General features: G+C 42.9%; 1 protein-coding gene across 9 annotated transcripts in view; it reads right to left on the bottom strand.

Annotated features, from left to right (window-relative positions):
• pax2a (paired box 2a) overlaps nt 1–20751 on the bottom strand; it is a 44903-nt gene extending 24152 nt beyond the window's left edge. The window contains exons 1-7 of one of the 9 annotated variants that reach the window (XM_079559958.1): nt 20198–20747; nt 18255–18432; nt 17523–17543; nt 17004–17201; nt 10865–10950; nt 9716–9835; nt 7980–8024 (exon numbers count right to left, since the gene is read on the bottom strand). In XM_079559958.1, the coding sequence (XP_079416084.1) occupies nt 7980–8024; nt 9716–9835; nt 10865–10950; nt 17004–17201; nt 17523–17543; nt 18255–18432; nt 20198–20240 (691 nt within the window). In that variant the 5' untranslated portion in view covers nt 20241–20747. Of the gene's footprint in view, nt 1–7979; nt 8025–9715; nt 9836–10864; nt 10951–17003; nt 17202–17522; nt 17544–18254; nt 18433–20197 lie in introns of all 9 variants that reach the window. The other 8 variants (XM_079559959.1, XM_079559962.1, XM_079559963.1 and 5 more) reach the window with 8 other exon arrangements.
• Nucleotides 20752–21347: the final 596 nt, after the last annotated feature.

Genomic DNA, 21347 nt, shown 5'->3' with positions numbered 1-21347 from the left:
CAGAGGTTCTGTACTGGAGATCCGGATTTGGCCCCTGGGTCTGATGTTGCCTACCCCTGTTCTAATGTCTTAATGTCTCATGCAAAGCGCTTTGTTGCCAATGTCTGTGAAAGGCGCTATACACATAAAGTTCTTCTTCTTCTTCTCCTCCTCCTTCTTCTACATCATTGAATCACTTTCAATATAGCTCCATTTAACCCTTGTACTATCTGAAAATTATCACTTAGTCCCTCTCCCTCCTCCCCCCCTTGTCTCTCCCCACCCCGAGCCCCCATATACGCACACAGTCGCGGCCACAGTGACCACAGTGCTATCAAACGGCCTGCTTGTTCTGTTTTGCTTTGTCTCCGCGGGGTATTCTAATGTCCTTTTGTGGCGTCTCATGTCCTCCTTTCATCTCGCCCCTGTCCCCCCCCCTGATAAGATAACCGAGGACAGAGGAGCCAATGGAGGGAGAAAAAAAAGGGGAGGGGGGGCTAGTTTGAAAGGCAAATCAACCTTTACCACGCCGAATCAATGACATGAGGGCCATCTCGGACTGCTCGCAACCAGCCGCCGCGAGAGCGATCCTGTATGCTCGCGCAAATCGCATATTATTTGCCATTTTAAAATATGCACCCGGGCTTAAGAAAAATAATAATCATAATAAACAGGCTGGTATATACCTCGAGGGCGAGCACTCCTAGGCTGTAAGCTAGCTATATTTATGAAAGCCGTGAAGCGGAAAGGAGCGAGGTGGGGCGGGTGGGGAGGATGAAGAAAAAAAAAAAAAAAGGAGAGTGTGAAAAGAGAGAGAGAGAGAGAGTGGTGGCTGTTAAGATCGTGTTATGTTGTGGCGTGTTTAAGAGCTTTATTAATTCGATTTAGCGCCGGCCGACCAGTGTAGTGACTGTCAGCTTATTTGATATCCCGAGCAAACCAAGCCACCAAGGCCCCCCTTTTTTCTTCAAAGCAAGTATTTGAGTTGGCGATATTATTGGGGGGCCGCGTCGTCGCTTAGCGGTGTCCCGAGAGTGTGTCGCGAAATGACTATTTGTGGAAATGCAATTAAATAGTCCACTCCTTTTTATTTTTTTCCCTCCCTTTTTTTTTTTTTCCCTCTCGCTCTCATGTTCGTCTGCCTTCCTCCTACTGGAGCTGAGTAACGCATCGCTCCATTAATTCCCGCCATCAGAGCCATAATTGACTTTTCTCTGACACGATTCCCTCTCCGTTGAGTGAATTCCAGGCTCCTTATTTTTTCTTTTTTTTTTTTTCCTTTTTGGGTGACGGGTCTCATTGTGCACACTGTTTACAAGGGAAGGCAAAAGGAGTGGGGTTGTATGCAAATAGTTAGGGATACAAGAGGAAATTTGGACTGGAAAATTAATCCCAATAGGATCTAAAATGCAATTTTAATCGTCACATTTAGCAAATCAGAGAATGGTTGTTGTATTAAATATTCTATCTCCATGGAGCCCTGTGAAACTTGCTATCCCAAATAGACCTCAGTAGTACATGTCGTCTAACATTTGAAAACAGTTTGGAGGTTTGTGAATGAAATCTGAAATTTAAAATACGAAGTGTAATTGAAATTGCAATTCTGCAATTTGGTTTTCCAAAAATAATTGTGAATAGGAGTTAAATGTGGCTGATGTAGCTATAGGCCTAGGCTAATTATGCTAAGCCTCTCCAGACAATGGAAATATTGCTAACATTAAGTTAAAGTAGTATTAAGTAGCTCTTGCCCCTCAAGGCGCAACTGCAAGTGTCGTAGCATGTTATGATTTTTTCACTTATTAATTGTCTTGAGAGTAAATACTACACTGACAGAAAAGGCAAAGGGACTGAGGGATATTGTACTTCCAATTACAAAATGGAAACATTTTTTTCACTCAAACTTGGCTTTAAATACTGTTTTAAGCAGCTAGCCCGCAGCTAGCTTTGCCCATTAGCCTGTTAGCTTCTTCTTTGTGATTCTATAGAGTTCGGGAAATTCCACAATTACCAATGAGATCCGCCATCTTTGCAGCTGTTAGCATACATTTCCATTGACTAACGTTAGCTAAAAACAGTATAAAAAGTGGAGAAAATAGCCGTGGAACAACTCTGTTAGCTGCTTAGTTACTGCTGGTAAATACATCTAACACACTGTGGTGTTCAAGTGTTTTAATGTGAATAAAAACTCCAGTATTTTAACTTTTATAATCTCCAATAGTTTACAAATGCTGCTAATCCCATAATGCTTAGCGATATGACATCACATTCCCGAACTCTATTCGTGTATTGCATTTGTATTACCCCCAGAGGGACTACGGAAAGGATTTATTAAGGTAAACAAGTTCCTCAGTATTGCTTTAAATAAGTAAATAATGAGTCACTATAAAGTTAGGCTTAAAGTAAGTTTAAAAATCTAATCATTTGAGAATCACAGAGCTGGATAGTAAGGAATAGTTAGTGTTATGTTGGCAAGGCTAAAGCTAACTTCTAGCAACTGAATGGTCTTTAGTTATTTATTTTATTTTATTTATGGTTTATTTGGTAGGGACAGTGCAAGTTAATGAACAAGCCACACCGGATTGTAGCCTTAGGCTAATTTTCATCCGTCGTCCCCCATGCGCACTCTCAAACACACTCTCATACATCCTGGCCTATTGTACATGTTTTTAGTGGTAGGGGAAACCGGAGTACCCGGAGGAAACCTACGCAGACACGGGGAGAACATGCAAAATTTTAGTATTAACTTTTTAAAAATTACCGACCAAGCTATACGTTTCTTTCATGGTGGAGGTAGTCAACAACAAAATCGATCTTGCAATTGAATATCCTGATATAAAACTGTCATAAGTGTGTAAGCATTGAATAGACTGGATCCTATACCTACTCCTTATTAGGTAATGCTTGACCGAGTTGCAAAGATATTGTTGATCCTAATGACCTGAAATAAGCCTGGAGATCAAGGTAAAGCAAGAAAGGGCATGGATAGTGGGGGGGGGTGGGGGTCGGGGGGATGAGATGCTGTACGGGGGCCCTTTTGTTGGGGCCCCCTAACAGCTTTCTTGTGTCCATGTTCCGCTCGGTGGCCCCTCTCAAACCTGGGCTTTTCTCCCGCACAGCCCCATCACGACCATCATAGCACTCGTCATTACCTTCCCCTCCCTGGATGCATTTATTTTCTATAAGTCATCCTCTATTGGCTCATTGTCGCCGACTGGCTTGGCTAGTCAAGCAAGGGTAACGGGAGCGGGTTCCAAATCCATACTCTTACCTCCAAACGGGCTATGTGTGTTAGGAGATAATGCTGTGGACGACGGCAATATCAAAAATGGATCGGAGCCAAACAAATATTGGGCAATGTCGGCTGAAGGATGGGTCAAATGTTTAGAATAAAACATCCCTGCTTTTGTCAATGGAGCCTCAAAACCCAGGATGTAAAAAATGTACACAAATAATATGACAAAATGCTTTCATATATTCAATGTCTGTAGGAAAAATAAAAGGGATTTCAACTTTTATAATATCAATATATTTCCTCGTGTCAAATGGCAATCGTTTTGTTGCTGTAAACTACATAGACCATGATCCTTTGCTCCATTTTAGTGCAGAGATCATGAAGAAATCAATGTTACTAAGCTCGACTTTATAATGTTGTGAAATATCACAATAGTCATTACAGTAAAGGCTTTCGGAGTCATTTTCACTGAATGAATGGCATTGTAGAAATCTAAACAAAAACCTATTTCAAACATTAGCCTATTGTGCATGTTTTGGATGGGTGGGGGAAACCCAGCACATAAATGGAACCTGACTTCCAATAGGGAAAAAGTACTGTCAAAATCTGAACAATGTTACGTCCCCATGAGCCAAACGTCGCAATTGGATCAGATCAAAAGTAGTATTTAGTCCTCGCAAGTCCTACTGAACGTGTGGAGGGAACCTGTCTTTGCTTGAGGTTTTTTTTCTCCTATATACTCATCCGCCCGCTCATCCCACGCCCACGCTTACAATCACAGCTCCTGACCTTTGGCGTCGCAGGCTAATTCATCAGCGCAGCTCTCCCGCTCAGGCCTGTCCTCCCCAGAGCCCTCCTCCAAACTAACGCCGGGGTCACATCAACCTGCCGGAGGTCACGAGCGGAGCCGGAGCAATCAGGGGAAAATACAGCCCAAAAAAAAAAAGTCTAAATTTGAAAGCTAAGACACACCGTTTTCCTGTAATATTTCAGGAATGCTACCAGCAGGCAGAGATGCTGATGGTGGGCCTACGGTATGTGTGTCAGGAGAGGAAAGCACTCATGGTGATTTGAATTTGAACATATTAAGCAATGGTTAAGATGAGTCATATATAAATGTGTATGTGCCTGTTGGAAATGCAGGCACAGTGTCTTTTACAATAGCGTCCTGGACCTTGCTTTGCCGAGTTACCGGGTCTACTGATTAACTACGAACGGTTAAGCATTAACTAAAGCTAAATTAAAGCCTGTGTTTAAATCATGAGTCAAGCAACATCATCTAAATTGTATGTTACTATATGCTTCAAAATCTACATATTTTTACAGAGAAATTATGACATGTCTGTTTTATACTATATGCAGGGCCGGACCTAGCCAATGTGGTGCCCTGGGCAGACTTACTAAACAAGAAAAAAAGCTATGCAGTAACTCATGGTCATAAAACAAATAATATTTTTGACGAGAATGTTTCACTCAATTTATAAACCATTTAGTTAATTGGTTCCCTTCAAATATCAAAGTATGAATACCTTCCAGAGTCAATTAAAATGAATGGTGGTCAGTAGTTTTGATCACGATTCAGCTAAATGGGTTCATTCAATGCTTATTTAAGACTGATTTTGTTCAGATATACCAAATTGAATTCTTTTTTTGGTCGTGGCTCGTCATCATATCGGGTGATGACGAGAACCACCGGCCTACATCAAGCTAAATCAACATTTTTTTTTAGGTTTTAAAAAACAGACTCTAACTTGTTTGAATTTTCCAAAAAAAAGGCAATGGAACTTTTACTTCCCAGAACAAGAGCATGGTTTTGAGGTTTAGGCGCGACTGTTGAGCTTTCCCCCCTTCACCACATACCCAATTTTTCTCTGGCAATGCACAGACCTCCATCTCCAGCGCTTGTCACCTGGCTGGCCCTGTCTTTCTCCTCTCTTCCCCGTCTCTCCCTTTTGGCTTCCACTCCTTCCGTATAGGTATAAAACTGACTTGGCCTGCTGCAGAAGAGGCTAATTTCTTCACCTCGCTATTAATGCATTTGGCAGGGACAACATTCCATTTCCCGTAATGAGATACACAAATAAATCTGGCTATGGGTAGACTCAGGGCGGTGGGTGGGGAGCCGTTTGAAGGGGGGGGGGGGGGGGGGGGGGGGGGTTGCATTGAGACACACTCTCCTCAGCGCCGGTATAATTGGTATGGGTGCTCGCAGACATGCAAAGCAATCTCCAAGCAGGCTCTCTTCTTTTCCCCCCTTAAGGCTATTTCTTTTGTCTTTTCCGATGGCTCGCACATCCAGGGTAGAATATATGCGATGTAGTACGTGTATGGGGAGGGTGTTAATTTGTGAATTAATAGCTTTCCCCTGTAGAATCGTAAGCGGTGCAGAATGTCAGGGGAAGCACGTGAAGCTATATATGTTAGGACAACGTATGGAATAATGATCAATATGAAAAAAAAAAAAGATAGGACTTTCTTGAAGATATATTGGAATTGCAACATTCTGGGACAAAATCTGATGTATTACAATCTACAAATGGATCAAGATAGTCAAAGTGTTTCAATCGTATTTCATGGACGGAGGACATACGCTGGTTGGGCCAGAATTGGCACCCAAGCCTTACGTTGCCTTCACCTGCTCCATCTTAACAAAATGTGTCCAACAACTTTCCTATTTCGTTCATGATTTAAACATAATGAAGGCACAGATTAGTAAAGCTTAAGAAAAATGAATAAATATGCGCAAGGCCTGGCAATGGAGTACATATGTATTAGGCAACGTCAGGCTCAGGGGCAAAATCTAGCCCGCTTGCAAAGAACCTCTGGCCCTCACCATGACATTGATGAATATGATGACACACATCAGAGATCAGATACCTATTAAAGTACTTTCAAAATGGCAAAAAAACAAACAAACTATAAATTCCAACAAAAATTTCCGTGAGGACGCCCCCCGAACCCCCTGTTAGGTCATAGTATATGATGTACAACCCTGGTCCTTTTTTGGGGCAACAATTGGTAGGTTCAGCCATTAGTCTTTTGACATGGAATGAAATGGGCCGGCCACAAAGCGAACCTACCAACACCTGATACTGAGAGAATGCAGATGATGTCACAGCATGGCAACAAAGATCAAGGTTGAGGTAAATAAAAATTGTTTGACTCTCAATCTGTAATGCCAAGGGTTCTGTTTAGAATGAAAATGATATTAAGAGCATATTATGAACTACGAATGTTGCCAACATATTTGCCATCAGATTTAGCTGAGAAAAATCTGTAACACATCAAGAGATCTGGACGTATGCATATAAGCCAAACAGCTCAATGCAATTCCGGGATCGTCAACATCAAGCTAGCTGAACCCCTCGCCATGTCCACCACTTCCTGCTTACAACTCCAAGCCCCTCCCTTTTTTTTGTAGATATACCACCCCGCCCCCTCCCGATGATTGCGTCCACCGCTGTTAATTTGCGGCCGGACATGACAAGGCCAGATGAATGGCTGCGATGGCGCCGCTGTCCCTGAGCGGGTCCTGTACGCCGAGCACGGTGTACATAACGCGTGTCACACTACATTATCTCTACAGCCACCTCTTAATGGGACCCTCTGCCGGAGCAAAGGGCAACCACCGACCCAGCCACTCCGGCCAAACCAGCAGCAAACAACAGCAGTGATATACAGTGATGTACCGGAAAAAAGAAAAACATAACAAAGCCAAGGGTAATTTAGACAGGATAACAGGCATGCGTTAAGAGATTGAGCAATCAAGTTTAAACAAATAGGAAAGACATTTGAGAGTAAAATCCCCTTCACAGCAGGATGGAGAAAGACAGAGGTGTGTCACAAAACTAATAACATTTAGTAAAGAACTTGAAATGTATAGTAATTGTACGTGTATACATTGTGTGAGTTTTCCATTATGAATTATTGGGAAATTGTAGCCCACCAATGCAAAGCAGTACTGATATTGACAGTGCTTTTCTGCAATTTTTCACAATGTTAATTTACAGCAATTTGTCGTTTTTAGGTCAAGAGCAAGATACAACATCCAGGTAAATGTTTTTTTTTTAAGTTCAGTTAATCAAACCAGCTGGATTTTCTCGACTCACAACATTCATTTCGTCTCAAATGTAGCTTCTTTGGCAGAGATTGCTTTGTGGTTGTGGAGATTTCAAAATGCCGTTGCTGTCGTGTGTGTCACAGCCCCCAACTACACCTTGTGACACACAGCCGCCAGCCTATAGAAGAAGCCACATAGTTTGAGGCGAAACGTTGTCTTCCAAGTCAAGAAAACCTCAGCAAGTTCGATTGTGTAATACATGGCTGTTCTGTTGCATCAACGATCCAAAACGGTGTTCTTACACGCTGCGTGCAATCAAAAGCTACCCAAATGTGTGATCAGACTGCTGAGATGTTGTATTCCAGTCTATTTTCTGTGGTAAATCTTGTTCAGCTTAATAAAACCTTTTCAAACCTGGCCTTATAGCTGTCGTTTCATGACACCAGTGCTTTAAAATTGAACACACTGTGCATGATTGTGTATTGACTAGCATGCCATTACACGGAAAACATGATTTTTCCACTCATTTTAGCGTAATGTATTTAATTTCTCTGGAGATGATTTATCGGAAAACCCCTGTAATACGCTGGAACAGCATGGAAACAGCGGCAGCAGCAGCAGCAGCAGCAGCAGCAGCAGTAGAAGACAGGATAGACAGAGATGATAGTGACCAAAGCAAGAGGAGAAGAGTGTCTAACTGGCACTTACAATGTCCTATTTTCCTCCCATCCAAGTGGTTGCCACTCCAGAGAACTACAGAGACAGAAACATAAAGAGGAAGTGGCCTGTTTTGATGAATGCTCTTTGAGATCATTTTCAACCACAACATGGCATCGTAAGCACATAGACGCACACACACAAACACACATAGACGAGCGCACATAGTCATCCCCTCCCTCCCTCCCTCCCTCCCCGCCTGCCTGCCTGCCTGCTCCGGTCTGTTCCTACACCTGTTCAGCCTTCCACCAGGGACATGTTAATTCAGAGGCATTAAAAAAGCCAATTGTTTGCACAACCGATAATCTATTAGCCCTGAGGCAGCGTGTGTCCACTCTCTCGCCTCGCCTCCGAATGAGGAATCCACACCGGATATAATCTGTGAACGGAGATACACTCATTTGGCTGCCACTGCCCCGGCCTAATATACTGTTGCACTGTATATGGCTGACAATGAAAATGAGTTATTTCCGATGGCTTCATTTTGAATGTACTTTTGGAGAAGCAGAAAGCACGGGCATCACAAACTGTGACATTGCTTCTGTCAGTGATTCCAACTAATCGCCTATTTCAATCTACAGTTTTTAGCTGTTTCGATTGTGAAAAATATTCTTTTTTTTTTTTTTCTTTTACAGTAAACTAGTGTAAATTTCCTGTTTCTTGTCATATATAAAGCATTGGCCAATACTCTTTAGTAAAAAACAAAGAGGCTCTCAAGTCGTCATCTGTACAATTTGTCGAGAACTTATTACTTTTACTTTACTGCAAGTCTTTAAAGGTTCTAATGGAAAAGGTATCTTATTCAAAACCCTGTGATGCATCCTCCACAACAGTAGGTGGCGGTGTGCAGGTGTACTGCCAGAGCCACAGACTCATAACAAGGAAGAAAGTTTGTCCCCGTCGTTTTGGAGCCGCAAATTTCACTATTCTCAGCACTTTTTTATACCGATTTGTGTATTACTTCAGTACTTTCACATCAGTAATAATTTGACTGCCCATTTTTTACTTGTATTGGAGTAATATTTGACTATCGGTACTTTTCCTCAAGTAATGAAATCAAGTACTTTGACCACCACTGGCTAGTTTTATTGTGAAGGACATTTCGCTTGGACTGTTCTGGTTAACGCTAAAACAACCCAGTACAGATTGTACAGCTTGAGAATCCTTTTCTACTGTGGAAACCTCCTGGGCTTTGTAAGAGGATATAAACTGTATGCACCCACTTGAGTCGGTGATACGAAATTTTCGGTTTTAGTTCGTTTTCAAGGTGGACTCTATCTGCACGCTACGCTATGCTAGCTTGTATGCTACTGATGGAGCCATATTAGATGGGCATGCTGTTTGTTGCGAAACACCCCCCTCGAGCTCTCGCCGTGTGTGGGATTACGCTCCGCTATGACAGCTATCTGGGATCAGGCGGGGTGCGTCTCTAGCCTCAAATTGAGATGCTGCCGGTCTGGCGTAGGCGTATGGTAAAAACGTTGGGGGCATCAAGAAAATCTGATTGAATCGCAACACAAGCCAGACTGCTATACAACATAACAAGTCACCGGAGACATAAGGGGGGGGGGGGGGTGGAGACACACACTCGGCCTGCCGCGCTGTCATAAACGCCATCCTCAGAGAAAAGTAGGAGGCAAGAATTACAGAAAAATACGCTAAAACAGGGTCGTCTTGTGGGCTGTCTTTCTATTATTATTTTTTTCCGTCCCCTTTATAAAGCTCACCATCATCCCGTTTCCTCTTCTCGCCGTTCGAGCGGGGGATGCCCAGGATGCCGTTGATGGAATAGGAGCCCACGGGGTCGTTGGAAGCGCTGGTCACTGGAGGCGAGGCCGTGCTGGGGACTGTGAAACGAGAGGAGTTAGATGAGGTTATGGGGATTCGCCCAAAGTTTCGAGTTGGGACAGTTGTTGCTACTGCTCGTTTGACGTAAATACAGGTGCCAATAGAGTTCGGGAATGTGACGTTATATCACTAAGCATTATGGCATTAGCAGCAAACAGGGTTGTTTTTCTCCACTTTTTGTACTGTTTTTAGCTAATGTTGATCAATGGAAATGTAGGCTAACAGCTGCAAAGATGGCAGATCTCCATGGTAACTGTGGAATTTCCCGAACTCTATTGGGAGCTTGGGAGAGTATTGCACTTAACTTTGTACAAGTTGTAGTAGGAGTCGAGATGATAGTGGGAGTAAGTAGGCTAGTAGTAGTAGTTGATATATATGTGCAAAATGCTTACAACCTTTGTGTTAAGGTTAGCCAAAATGAGGCTAAGAAAGTATGCTAATTGTTAGCATTTGGTGGATATTTTGGTTGAGCTCATGTGCTGGACACTTTTTTTTTAACCCCAATTTTAAAACGTTCTCCTGTGTGAATATGTAAAACGATTTAACAGTAATCTATTGTCTGTCAATAACCAAAATATCTGTGTGAATTTGGTAGGCTATATCACGGTTTCACTTTATTTTACAGTACCCTTGATACATTGTACCTAACTACATTTAGTACAATGTAATGTGCTCTGTAACAATGTGTAATAACTTGTGCCTATGGGTTAGATACACAATATGTATTTGTAGTTTGTAGGTACATAATGTAATAAGACATAACTCTAACCCTAACCTTAAGCCCTAAAGGGTCTCGTGTCCTATTACAAAGTACTAATACAAGTTATTCCATTGTGTATGTAACCCATAGGTACAAGTTATTACTGATTGTTACAGAGCACATTACAGTGTACTAAATATAGTTAGGTACAATGTATCAAGGTAGTGTAAAATAAAGTGATACCATGATTTTTTCTTTTTTTTTTCTTTCAAATTCCTAATAAAAGCTATTCAATCAACCAAATTGTAAATACAAAAATTTGTCTTACCTATAGTGTGCCCCGGCGTGGACAGCGGCGTCACAGATCCATCGGGTGACGGGTGAAACTGCTGCTGGACTTTGGTGCGGATAATCCTGGTAAAGTAAAGAACACACCGAAATCAATCAATGGCATTACGCTATTTTGGAACCCCATGATACCCAATGTCCATTCACTGCCCCTTATGTGCCTGTGCGGTACTCGTGCTAAGAGCCTTCCATTCTACGTCCGTATACTGGGGAACCCCCCTTCCCAGTCACCCAATAACCAATATCGGGGCTTCGGGGCCTAATCTCTACCTGGCTTGGTGGATTCAATCTGGCTTGGATTTTTCCTCTGGGAGGGGGGGGTCTGGAAAATATGATAAAGTCGGGCCGCCGCCGTGGCAGTAAGATGTGATCTGGCAACGGGAAAGTCTTCATTGCACTTTGCTCCGAATGATCTTGCAAACAAAGCATGAAATCACATCAATTCACCTCAATGATCAGCTTCACTGGCTCTACCTGGCCAAGTCTAATAATCTGCTCCCACTACACCACCCCGCAAGCTCCCCCCCTCCCCTTCCCTTCCCCTTCCTCCTCCTCTTTACCTTGCCTTCCCTTTTCCCCCCAGCCGCTACAGCTAGGCCTCTCCAAGTCGATCTCCTCTCTCTACACACTGTCCGCTCCACAATAAAACTCTTTCATAGCTCATCTTAGCTTCGTCTCAGTTCATTTTTCCTCTCCTCTCTCTCTCTCAGGTAAGGCTGTGTAGAGAGATGTTATAGCAGTCCATTGAACCCCCACCGCTCTCGCCCTCCCTCCAGGCAGGCTCAAGGAGGATCACGGCGTATTGATTAGGGCTCCGCCAGAGAAAGTTAAAGGATGGATAGCGGAGGAGTGAATGGTGCAGCTACGGGTTGAACGTAACAGGCAGGAAGATCTTTTTTTTTTAGACATTGCCATATGTTAAATGGTGAATACAAAATTGGGGTTAAAATATCATCTTCATGGGAGCTGGAAGGTGGGACTGATTGTGGAAAGCCTTTGGAATTAATTTTGGTCCATAGATTTCATTGTTTTTATTAGCCAAGCTTATGATCAAATGCAAATACATGTGAGGATATGGCGTATACTTGTGGAGGATCAAAACGGCAATTGTTTATGTATGATTTTAAATGAATTATAAAGTCATGGGGCTTGTCATGATAAATTTAAGGTTGTTCTCGTAGCTACACTGATATAACCCGTACCGTACTGATGTTGCTTAATCTATCACGTTATCTGTGCACAATTCACAATAATCCGCTACGACACAGCGATATAACCATTTCAACTGGCTTTAGTAAATGACTTGCCCTCACAAATGGCTTCAAAACGTATTTCATTTGCCGAAGTTGACGTTCAATCTTCGCATGGCACATTTCAAAACTCTGTTTTCATTTGACAAATTGTTGTGTGCACATTTTGTATTGTTATTCACTCTTCTCTATGTTGAGGAAGACACGCCGGATTAACTTTAAAAAAAGCACTGAAACTTCATCACTGAATTTAAAAAAAAAATATCGTTTGCATGACGCGGCAATAGTAAGTTGTTCTACTATCATGAAATCTGGAAAATACGGCTTTATTTGAAGCACACTGGAGTTCAAAGCGCTCCCTTGTGCCACATTGGATTGAAAACTCAGAGGTTTGCGGTTTCCAGCTTCAGTAACTGCATTTTAGTTGACAGCTATACAGCATATATAGTATATATATATATAGTTCAGGCACTTACTCCCTACAACCTGTGAATATAGTTCGGAGAATGTGTTTTAATTCCGAATTTCCTTTCTTGAATTTTGGATGAAATACTCGCTCACAGTCAGAGTGGTATTGCAGCTTTCTTCTTCAAACATAGTGGCATTACTCTAGGTGTCCCAACAACTTGTCAATAATCCTTTGCCACGTGGGTGAAGAGTCATCGAATGATATTATATCTGAAATTTTCTCTCGAAACACCACATCTTGAATTCTGTCCATTTCAAAGTCTAAGCTCCGCTCTGCTTTGGGGACTTCACAGCATCATTATAAGATACGTCTGAGTGACAGGCTGCATATCGCCGTTCTCACTTGGGACGACCTTTACACAGAGGCACATCGTCGACCAACGGGTTAACTCTCCCCTCCCCGCGGGTCAAATGCACGTACAGTAAGCCCTGTATATCTCCCTCCACCCCCTCCCTCCTTCGCCAAACAGTCGTCAATATTTTATTTGAATTTCCAACATCTCCTCACAACAGTTATCTGACCTCGCGGGGCATAAATCCAAGGACTTTGTTTCCAAGTGTTATTGAATAAGCAATTGTGGAGCGGGCCTGAATTAACGACTATGGAAAGAGAGAAAGAGAGAGAGAGAGAAAAATATCCCCAAAGAAATATTAAAACCCGGATCGATATGATTGAAGCTTCTGTAGGGAGGTGTACGGGGCGGGCGGTAACTCCACTCCGCGTGGTCAAACCGCGGCGAAAACAGCCGTGTGTGTGTGTGTGTGTGTGTGCAACCCCAGCCTCTGTGTAATCTTTAATAATTCATGCAGGAAAAATGTGTTTAAAGCCAGGACATCCTCTTTAGCGCAGGGAGCAGAGGTCAGGAGTGTAGTGAAACCGCAAAACGGACCACCGCGCGAAACCGGAGACTTTGGTTATGCAACGTACAGTTTTTTGGGGCGACTCTGCAGGTGGATAAAGAAAAGTGAAATGCATTTATGAGGTTTGGCTTTAGAATGTTTGCTGTTACTGACATGAATATGAGAGGGGAAATGTATCGCAAGATATCGATTATCGTCACTTGTTGCAGCAAATTCTGAATAATGGCTAGAGCCATGTATTGTTTCTTTTTCTTGACATATTACAAAGAGTTTTTATAATACATGATTCGGTCTTTGAGTAAAGTAGGTCCTCCTAAAACAATCTATAAGTGGAGATATTGTCGCCCCAATGTGTGAGGGAGAAAAAAAAGCACTTGAATCAATGATGGAATGTTTGAATCAGTGCTTTCATAAAACATGTTTTTGTGTAGATTAGACTATATGTCTTTGTTTCTGCAGTTAAAGTGTATATGTTAAAACAGCAACCTGGCCCTAAACCTGCTTCTAGCATATATTTATATATATAAAAATTGCTTGCAAGGTCTCTCCTTAATATGAAAAATGTGAAATCATTCCTGAAACGCAATTAATAATAAAGCATTGGTGATTCAATAAGAGGTTTTCAAATATTCAATCAAGACCAGAAAATGGCAGCGTTAAGGTGCAAAAGAAGAAGCACAAAACATATATATATATCCTTTTTACTGTTTTTGAACAATGCAAAAACATTTTGTAATTTGTGTTATGAATATGTCTAATAACGACGGTACACATTGTGCACCCCAGTCAAAACTGTTAACTGTACAGTACATGTGCATGATTGGATTTCAATGGGGTCATAATTAACGACTACAAATTAAAAAAAATAATAATAGAAATAGAATCAGACTATGGGCCTATCATTTGAAGAAGCTTTAAATATATATATATGTGTGTTGCTTGAGATTACCAGGCCTACATACTCAAGACAATTTGAAGGCCTGTTTTAATATAAAGATGTGGACATTATGGCACCAGTGCTTTCATCGCCATGCAGCTGAAGTGTTATTTAAAAAAAAGATGACTACACAAGCATCGCTAATATCTCCAGCTATATAACATTCTCGCGACAAAAACACATCGCGGTGGGACGTCGGAATCAGCCTAATGCCGTTTCCCAGCGTGATGACGAGTGATTAGTCCGCGAACAACAGGTTTGAACGCAGACGCAGCGCCACGCAGATCCATTATACGACGGACGCGCCTCGTTCCCGTAATAACGTGTCAAAGGAAAAAAAAAAAAAAAAGAAAGGAGAGAGAGAGAGAGGGGGAAAAAAGGAAAGAAAGAAGAAAATCCCGCGCGCCTTTTGCCTTCCACCAACCACTCCTCGCGCTTCTCGCCGCGCGTTTAGCTGCTGGACGTGTTATGAGACTCGGCTGGCCTCATTAAAATGTAATGCCGATGACCAACTCTCTGGAACAGTGCCTCCTAAGCAAAGTTCATCACTGGCGCTGTGCACTATGGGGCTTTGGCGTTTTCCCGTGCTTTCCCCCCCACCACCACACACACGTCGCTCTCTCTCTCTCTCTCTCGCTCTCTCTCTCTCTCTCTCTCTCTCTCTCTCTCTCTCTCTCTCTCTCTCTCTCTCTCTCCCCCCCTCTCTCTCTCCATCCCTCTCTCTCCCCACATGCTTCAGGCTTTTTTTCTTTAATTCTCTCCTGCTCTGTGTGGCTTCTACAGGGACAGAGAGGTGCCTACTTATCAACTCCGAATCGTGTGGAGCTACAAGTTAGCTTTTTTTCTTTTCTTTTTTTTCTTCCTTTTTTAGATTTTAATACTTTAGGACACACAGAGAGTTTCGACCTGATTGTTGTTGTTTTTTTTGTTATTGTTTTACCCCCTTCATCGGAATCGTGGAATCAATAATATCAGTATATTGTAAAAAAAAACAAAAACAGACATTTGTGCTGTTGGTCTAATTATTAAACGAACTTGCCTGGTTAGGAAAGTTAGGAATGAGTTTTGACCTAAGCTAACAAAATAAATAAACAGAGGTGCTAATGCCAGCTCTTTGGTTGTTCGTAAACAAAAGTCAGGTACAAGGCCTTTAAGGGGGAAAACTTTACCCAGTGGCAAAAACAACTATTTACACACAACATTTTTCCCCCTCAGATATTTCACTAACACACATAGGAAAAAAACAATATGTGTTGAATAATCTTTACAGTTTAAAGCCCGTTTTGAATTCGACTTTCCCAAAATTTCCCACGCTATCTCTCAATATTGCCGCAATGACGCGTGCGCACCATTGGTCTTGAAATGTCCACTGAGATCATTTACATTTTTTGGCAGTGAAACGAGCGTGTACAGTATATGCTCTTATATGATACAGGCCTATACGTGCGCGTGCACAAAGGTCACCTCCTGTTTTGCGTCAAAAAAATATCAAAACGCATTAATTTCACAAGCCATCTTCCAATATACTCCGACAATTACGCGCGTTGCACTTTTGCCCAACAACGTCCCCGCGTTATCACTTTGACATTTTTTAGCCTCATATGCAATTATTCGACACGTATGCGCGCGCCAAAGGTCACTCGCGCCCCCCCTTCCCTTTGTCTCTCAATCCTGCTTGGTAATTTCCCCGTGCGTAAAAGGCGAAACAAAACCATTACGCGCCACTTTGCCCGGACTTGGCGCTAATGCAGGGCGGTTATAGGAGGGGGGTATATATATATACACGGGTGCTGGTGCTGCCGGAGCGCTGTCGTGTCGCAGTGTGGTCCGCGTATTGAACGGCTTTGTTGGGTATTTCCCTCTGCTTCTGGGTCTGGTTACGCGCTATCGATCGGTTTTTATCGAGACAGATGTGATCTCTCCTCGCGCGCTCGTTTGGAGGGCCGCAGTGGGGATTGAATTGCAACTTGCACAGAGAGGGGGGAGCGAGAGAGAGAGAAAGAAAGGGAGAAGGAGAGCGAGAGAGAAAGAGAGAGAGACCACCCCAGCTCCTTGGCACCGCGATAACTCCGGCATATTATCAGTAAATAATATGGTGGACGTGTGTGAGCGAGAGAGCCAAGGAGAAAAACTATCCCCAGTATCCTCTTATTGGCGAGACGCTGCTAATTCAAGTTTAGAGATATCAACTTGATTCTTTTGCTGTATGTTGCTGACATAAATATAAGGAAATACTGCGTTGCGCCTTTCCTTTCCTTTCGTTTGGAAATAACGCATGCGTAAAAATGACAAAAGTGACTACATTTTCAGCTGGAAAATCTGGATAATGATAGAGACAGATTTATTTTGTTTGGTATATTAGGCACAAGCATCTATATTAATAATATGTATATTTTATCCAATGGTTATTCACGGAGAAAATGTGGTTTCTGTGGGGGTTACTGTAGGTGGAGAATCGCGACAAATCCCGATCAATGAAGAAACGCCTTGTTGTGAAGATGAGGCGTTGCATCCCGTTTCCTTGTCGAAAGTTTAGAATGACATTTTTGCAGCAGCTTTACTTGTGCCGCTTCTTCTCGAATATAAAGCCACTGTGGGCCTACCTGTTGATGGATGACACGCTGGGCACTGTGTCATTGTCGCACACGCCCTCCGCCAATAGCCGGTCCCTGATCTCCCACGCGAACATGGTGGGGTTCTGGCGTTTGTAGTCGGCTATTTTATCCACCACTTTGGGGGTCGCCACCTTTGGTTTGGAGCCACCTATGACTCCGGGTTTAATACTGCCGGTTTCGTAGTACCTGCGCAAAAGAAGGAAAAGGGAGGGAGGGGAAGGAGGGGGAAGGGGAAGACAGTTTACCGGAGTGAGCGGTTTCAGAAACTGGAGTGTGCATGTGCTTTTCTTTTCTTTTTCTTTCTTTTTTTTTTTTTTTTGTCCTTAACCTAAGAGTGAGCACTTAAGGCTTGGTTTACTTATTTATTCAAACAGTGAGACGCACAGAACAAAGGGCACAGAGGAGTTTTGGCTTTTGAAGCAGCATGCACCACATGCCACCGTGACTCCTAACAGTGTGAGAGCTACACAATGTGAACATTTACTGTGTTGTGTGGAAGGGGAGTACCTCTGAAATGACTTCTGATAGCTAGGGAGAAATATAGTTGAGAAGTTACTCTCAGCATTTGGGATCAAAAAGAGCGTCCTAGACTTTATTTTACTTTTTTTCTACGCTTTCATGTCGAATGGTGTGACGCCGATAAAGTGTGGTTTACAATGCGTAAAGAGAAAAAAAAATATTTAAAGGAGCTATACCTGACATTTTTTTTCTTATTGTAGGGTGACATCATTTTTGCCCCATAAGTAGTCATTTGTGAAGTTTGCGCCGCATTATGATTTGTTGATGCTGTGTATGGTCAACCCAAATAGACAATATGTGACGAAAAAGTTTTTTTTTTTCGTCAGATAGTGACTCCGAAGGATGGCCGTGGCGGTAAAAAAAAACAAAACCCATTTCGTCACATTTGGACGAAAAGGGTTCAAAATGAGGTATAGTCCCTTTAAAACATAAATTATCAAGTTAAATCACGATGAAAATAAAACAAACGTGCACACACCCCCCTCCCCAAAAGCGAACTCTAGTTTTACTCATCCATTAAGTTTACATACTCTTAACGTTTAGCTGTAAAGAAACACGTTTTAAGGCGTTTTGTGATGGAAGTCAAAAAGGGGGGAAAGGGGGTGAGATGTGCCTGCTGTAACCGAACAGTGCGCTCTAAAGATTGATGTTTGACACGCTCTCTCTTTCACACACAAGCCCCCCCCCCCCCCCCTTTTCTTTATTTTTTCCCTTTTTTACCTGCCGAGGATTTTGCTGACGCAGCCGTGGCTGACCCGGAGCTGTCGGGAGATGTCGCAGGGCCGCACGCCCTGATGGGCCAGCTCCACTATCCTCTGCCTCACCACGTCCGGGAGGGGTCTGCCGTTCACAAACACCCCGCCGAGCTGGTTCACACCGCCGTGCCCTGCGTGGGATACAACAGCAACACAAGAGGGGGGGGAAGCATAACATTACATACCTGCTGCAGACCCCAGTGTCACGGGCACCGTTGTCGGTTCAACACATACAATAAACAAACAAAAAAACACAGTAAACCACAGCGTTGTCGGGATCAGCCCATTTAACTCGCCGGGTTTTAGTTTGGTTTTATTTCACCTGTTCAAACTTCGATCGGTCTGGAAACTTGGAACACATACGCTTAACATTTTCCATCCCCCAAAACTCGCACTTTTACGCACACGTTTTTTTTTTCTTTTTATTTTACGCGCGGATTGTGTTTCCTATTTTCACCATAAATCCCACGTTGTTCCACACGCTTTGGAATCACCTGCTTTAGTCTTGATTTTTTTTTTTTTTTTTTTTAGACCTGGTTTCGGTCTTGGTCTAGTCCTGGCTCCACTTGGTTCTGAGTTGAACATTTTATCAGAATCAATGCAGCCGGTTTGGAAATGCCAGCAAAAAACATGTACGATTCTTTATTTAAAAACGCGCACTTTTACGCACACATTACGCGCGATTATTTGTTCCTTATTCTCTCAATTAATTTAATTCCCGCACACAGTTACTTGTTGCAAAACTTTTGAGGTCATTCCGGAGATTTGAAAATGTCATCAAAATTATCAACACAATTACACAGTGCTATGAAGCAAGTACTAAATACTGTAATTATTTCGCTCGGGTTTGAAACAATAAAACAACTTCTCTGTTCTGTCGTCAGTTAAAATGCATCAACGCACACAGCAGTCATTTATTTCCCTTCATAAATAATTTTAAAAAGCAGTGAAATAGTTCTCATCGCAAACACATGTCTGTATTTGGATATAGCAGGGCATTTGCGTTGTTTGTCACGGTGATCCAGGCAGGCTCCCGGTGCTTCCAGGTCCACCCCTCTCGCCACGCAGCGCTCCATTGCAGCCTAACACATGTCGCTCCTATTACGTTTCAGCCTGTTTAATTTTCCTCGCACAATAATTGTAAATAATTCACGCGAGCTTTGATAACTCATATTACAAACGCGAATGGTGCGAATGAGGAACGAATCAATAATGCAGAGAGCGCGCGCGGGTCCTCTTCTTCACCCATATCGTATGGAGCATAAAAAGAAAAACATGTCCATAATAAAGACGTGGAGCGGGGGGACGGCGGTGTTTCGTTTTATTTTGTTTTGTTTTAATTTAATTTCGGTAAAGAAAAGAGAAAATAGCACTTAGGTGTTTACGTCCGAGGGCATTAGAATAGAGTGACGTTCATTTACACACAGCGAGCTCCTGTCTCCACAAACACTGTCAGCGCCGAGGTGACAAACATGTTCATAATAAACGCGTAAACACGTCTGTATTAAACTCGGGAGCGGTGTGTTTGAGCTTACAAATAGGAAATAATAATTACTGAGAAATAATAATTTAAAAAAAACTATTAGAGAAAAGACACGTGTTTCAGATTGGAACGAATTTCAAAATAAAATAAAGTGCTTAAAAAAAATCCTTTTACGCACTCACATTTTCAGAGTGTGCGATCATTTCAAAGAAATTAAGCGTTCGTTATTATCATTATTTATCGACCTGGCGAGTGTTATAGACTCATTTGACAGGGGTGCATGAATAAAATAAACTTGTAATAATTTAATTCTATGTAAAAAACGATCATAATGTTCAGGCTACATTCGGAGCGAAAACACTTTGGGAAAACGGTGCCGTGGTGGAGCGCGAACATTTTGCTGCAAACTAGTTGAGAATACTCACGGTGCATCGCCGAGAAGGGGTCTGCTTTGCAGTGAATATCCATGGGATAGCAGAGGAAAGAAAGGTAATCGACTGAGGTCGCCGTCTCGCCTCGATGGTGCAGCTTGAATAGGCGTAAAAAAAAGGACTCTCGACGTTAGCGGTCAAACAGTCCGTGTTTGAGCGGTCCACAAGTTCTCTGCGCCAGGCGGAGTTCTGTGTGCCCCTGGTCAGAGTCTGGAGTCAGGAGGGACAGTGTCAGGTGCAGAGCATGACCCACGCGTGTGCACGGCGCACCGGCAGCGACAACAACATGGGCTCAGAGCGGCTCACAGCTCGACTCTCCCGCACATCGTGAGGGGGTGGAAAAAAAAAAGCCTCTGAATCCTGGAGCTGAGTATCCGAGCGGAGCCGTAAAACAGACGCAGGCGAGATGACAGCGGAGCGGCCGGACAGAGCTGGGATCCCCCCTCTCACAGTGGGCTGTGCCTGAGCAGAGCTTTGGCTGAGAATGAAAGGCTGCGCTGTGTGTCTGTTTCTAAAAGCTGCAGTCACAGATCCCCCTCCCCACTCCTCCAGCCCACAGATCCCCGCGCATAGAGATGGATGACTTGTCAGACAAAGGCAATAGATTCCAACACTTTGTGATTCGCCCACGTAAAAAAAAAAAAAAAAGGAAAGAAAAAAAAAAAAGGAAAAAACTGCAGCTCAAATGAGGAGGTCCCTGCATCCGACAGCCAGGAAGGGGAGGGAGACGGAATGGGAAATGATGAGACTTTAGGGTGAAGAATCAAGGAAATTAAGGCAGGGGTACAGCAGCGAGGGAAGCCACTGTCAGCGCGCCGCGTTGTTTAAGCAAGAGGCGCTTTGGAGATGTTTTCATTGGACTCTCAGGTCAAGAGACCGGGCAAACACGACAGCCTCCTCGTGATCCCTCAAGTACAAAGTGAGCTTTAAGGTTTTAAAACAAGACGAGAAGAGACGGAAGACAATGGCGTTTATTTATGCAATTAAATAACTGCGTAAAATGATGGCCTTGAGCCGCGCTTTGGGCCTGTCTCGAGCCTTCAATAAGAACCATTAGGACTAAATTACACAGTGTCCCCATCCACTCTTTACAAAATAACATAATCAGACAGTTTGGGGGGGAAATTGCACTTTATTATTAATG

The sequence above is a fragment of the Gobius niger genome, assembly GCF_951799975.1.
Source record: "Gobius niger genome assembly, chromosome: 7".
NCBI classification, from domain to species: Eukaryota; Metazoa; Chordata; class Actinopteri; order Gobiiformes; family Gobiidae; genus Gobius; species Gobius niger.
The sequence above is the reverse complement of the archived record's forward strand: the minus strand, read 5'-3'. Positions and strand labels throughout refer to the sequence as shown.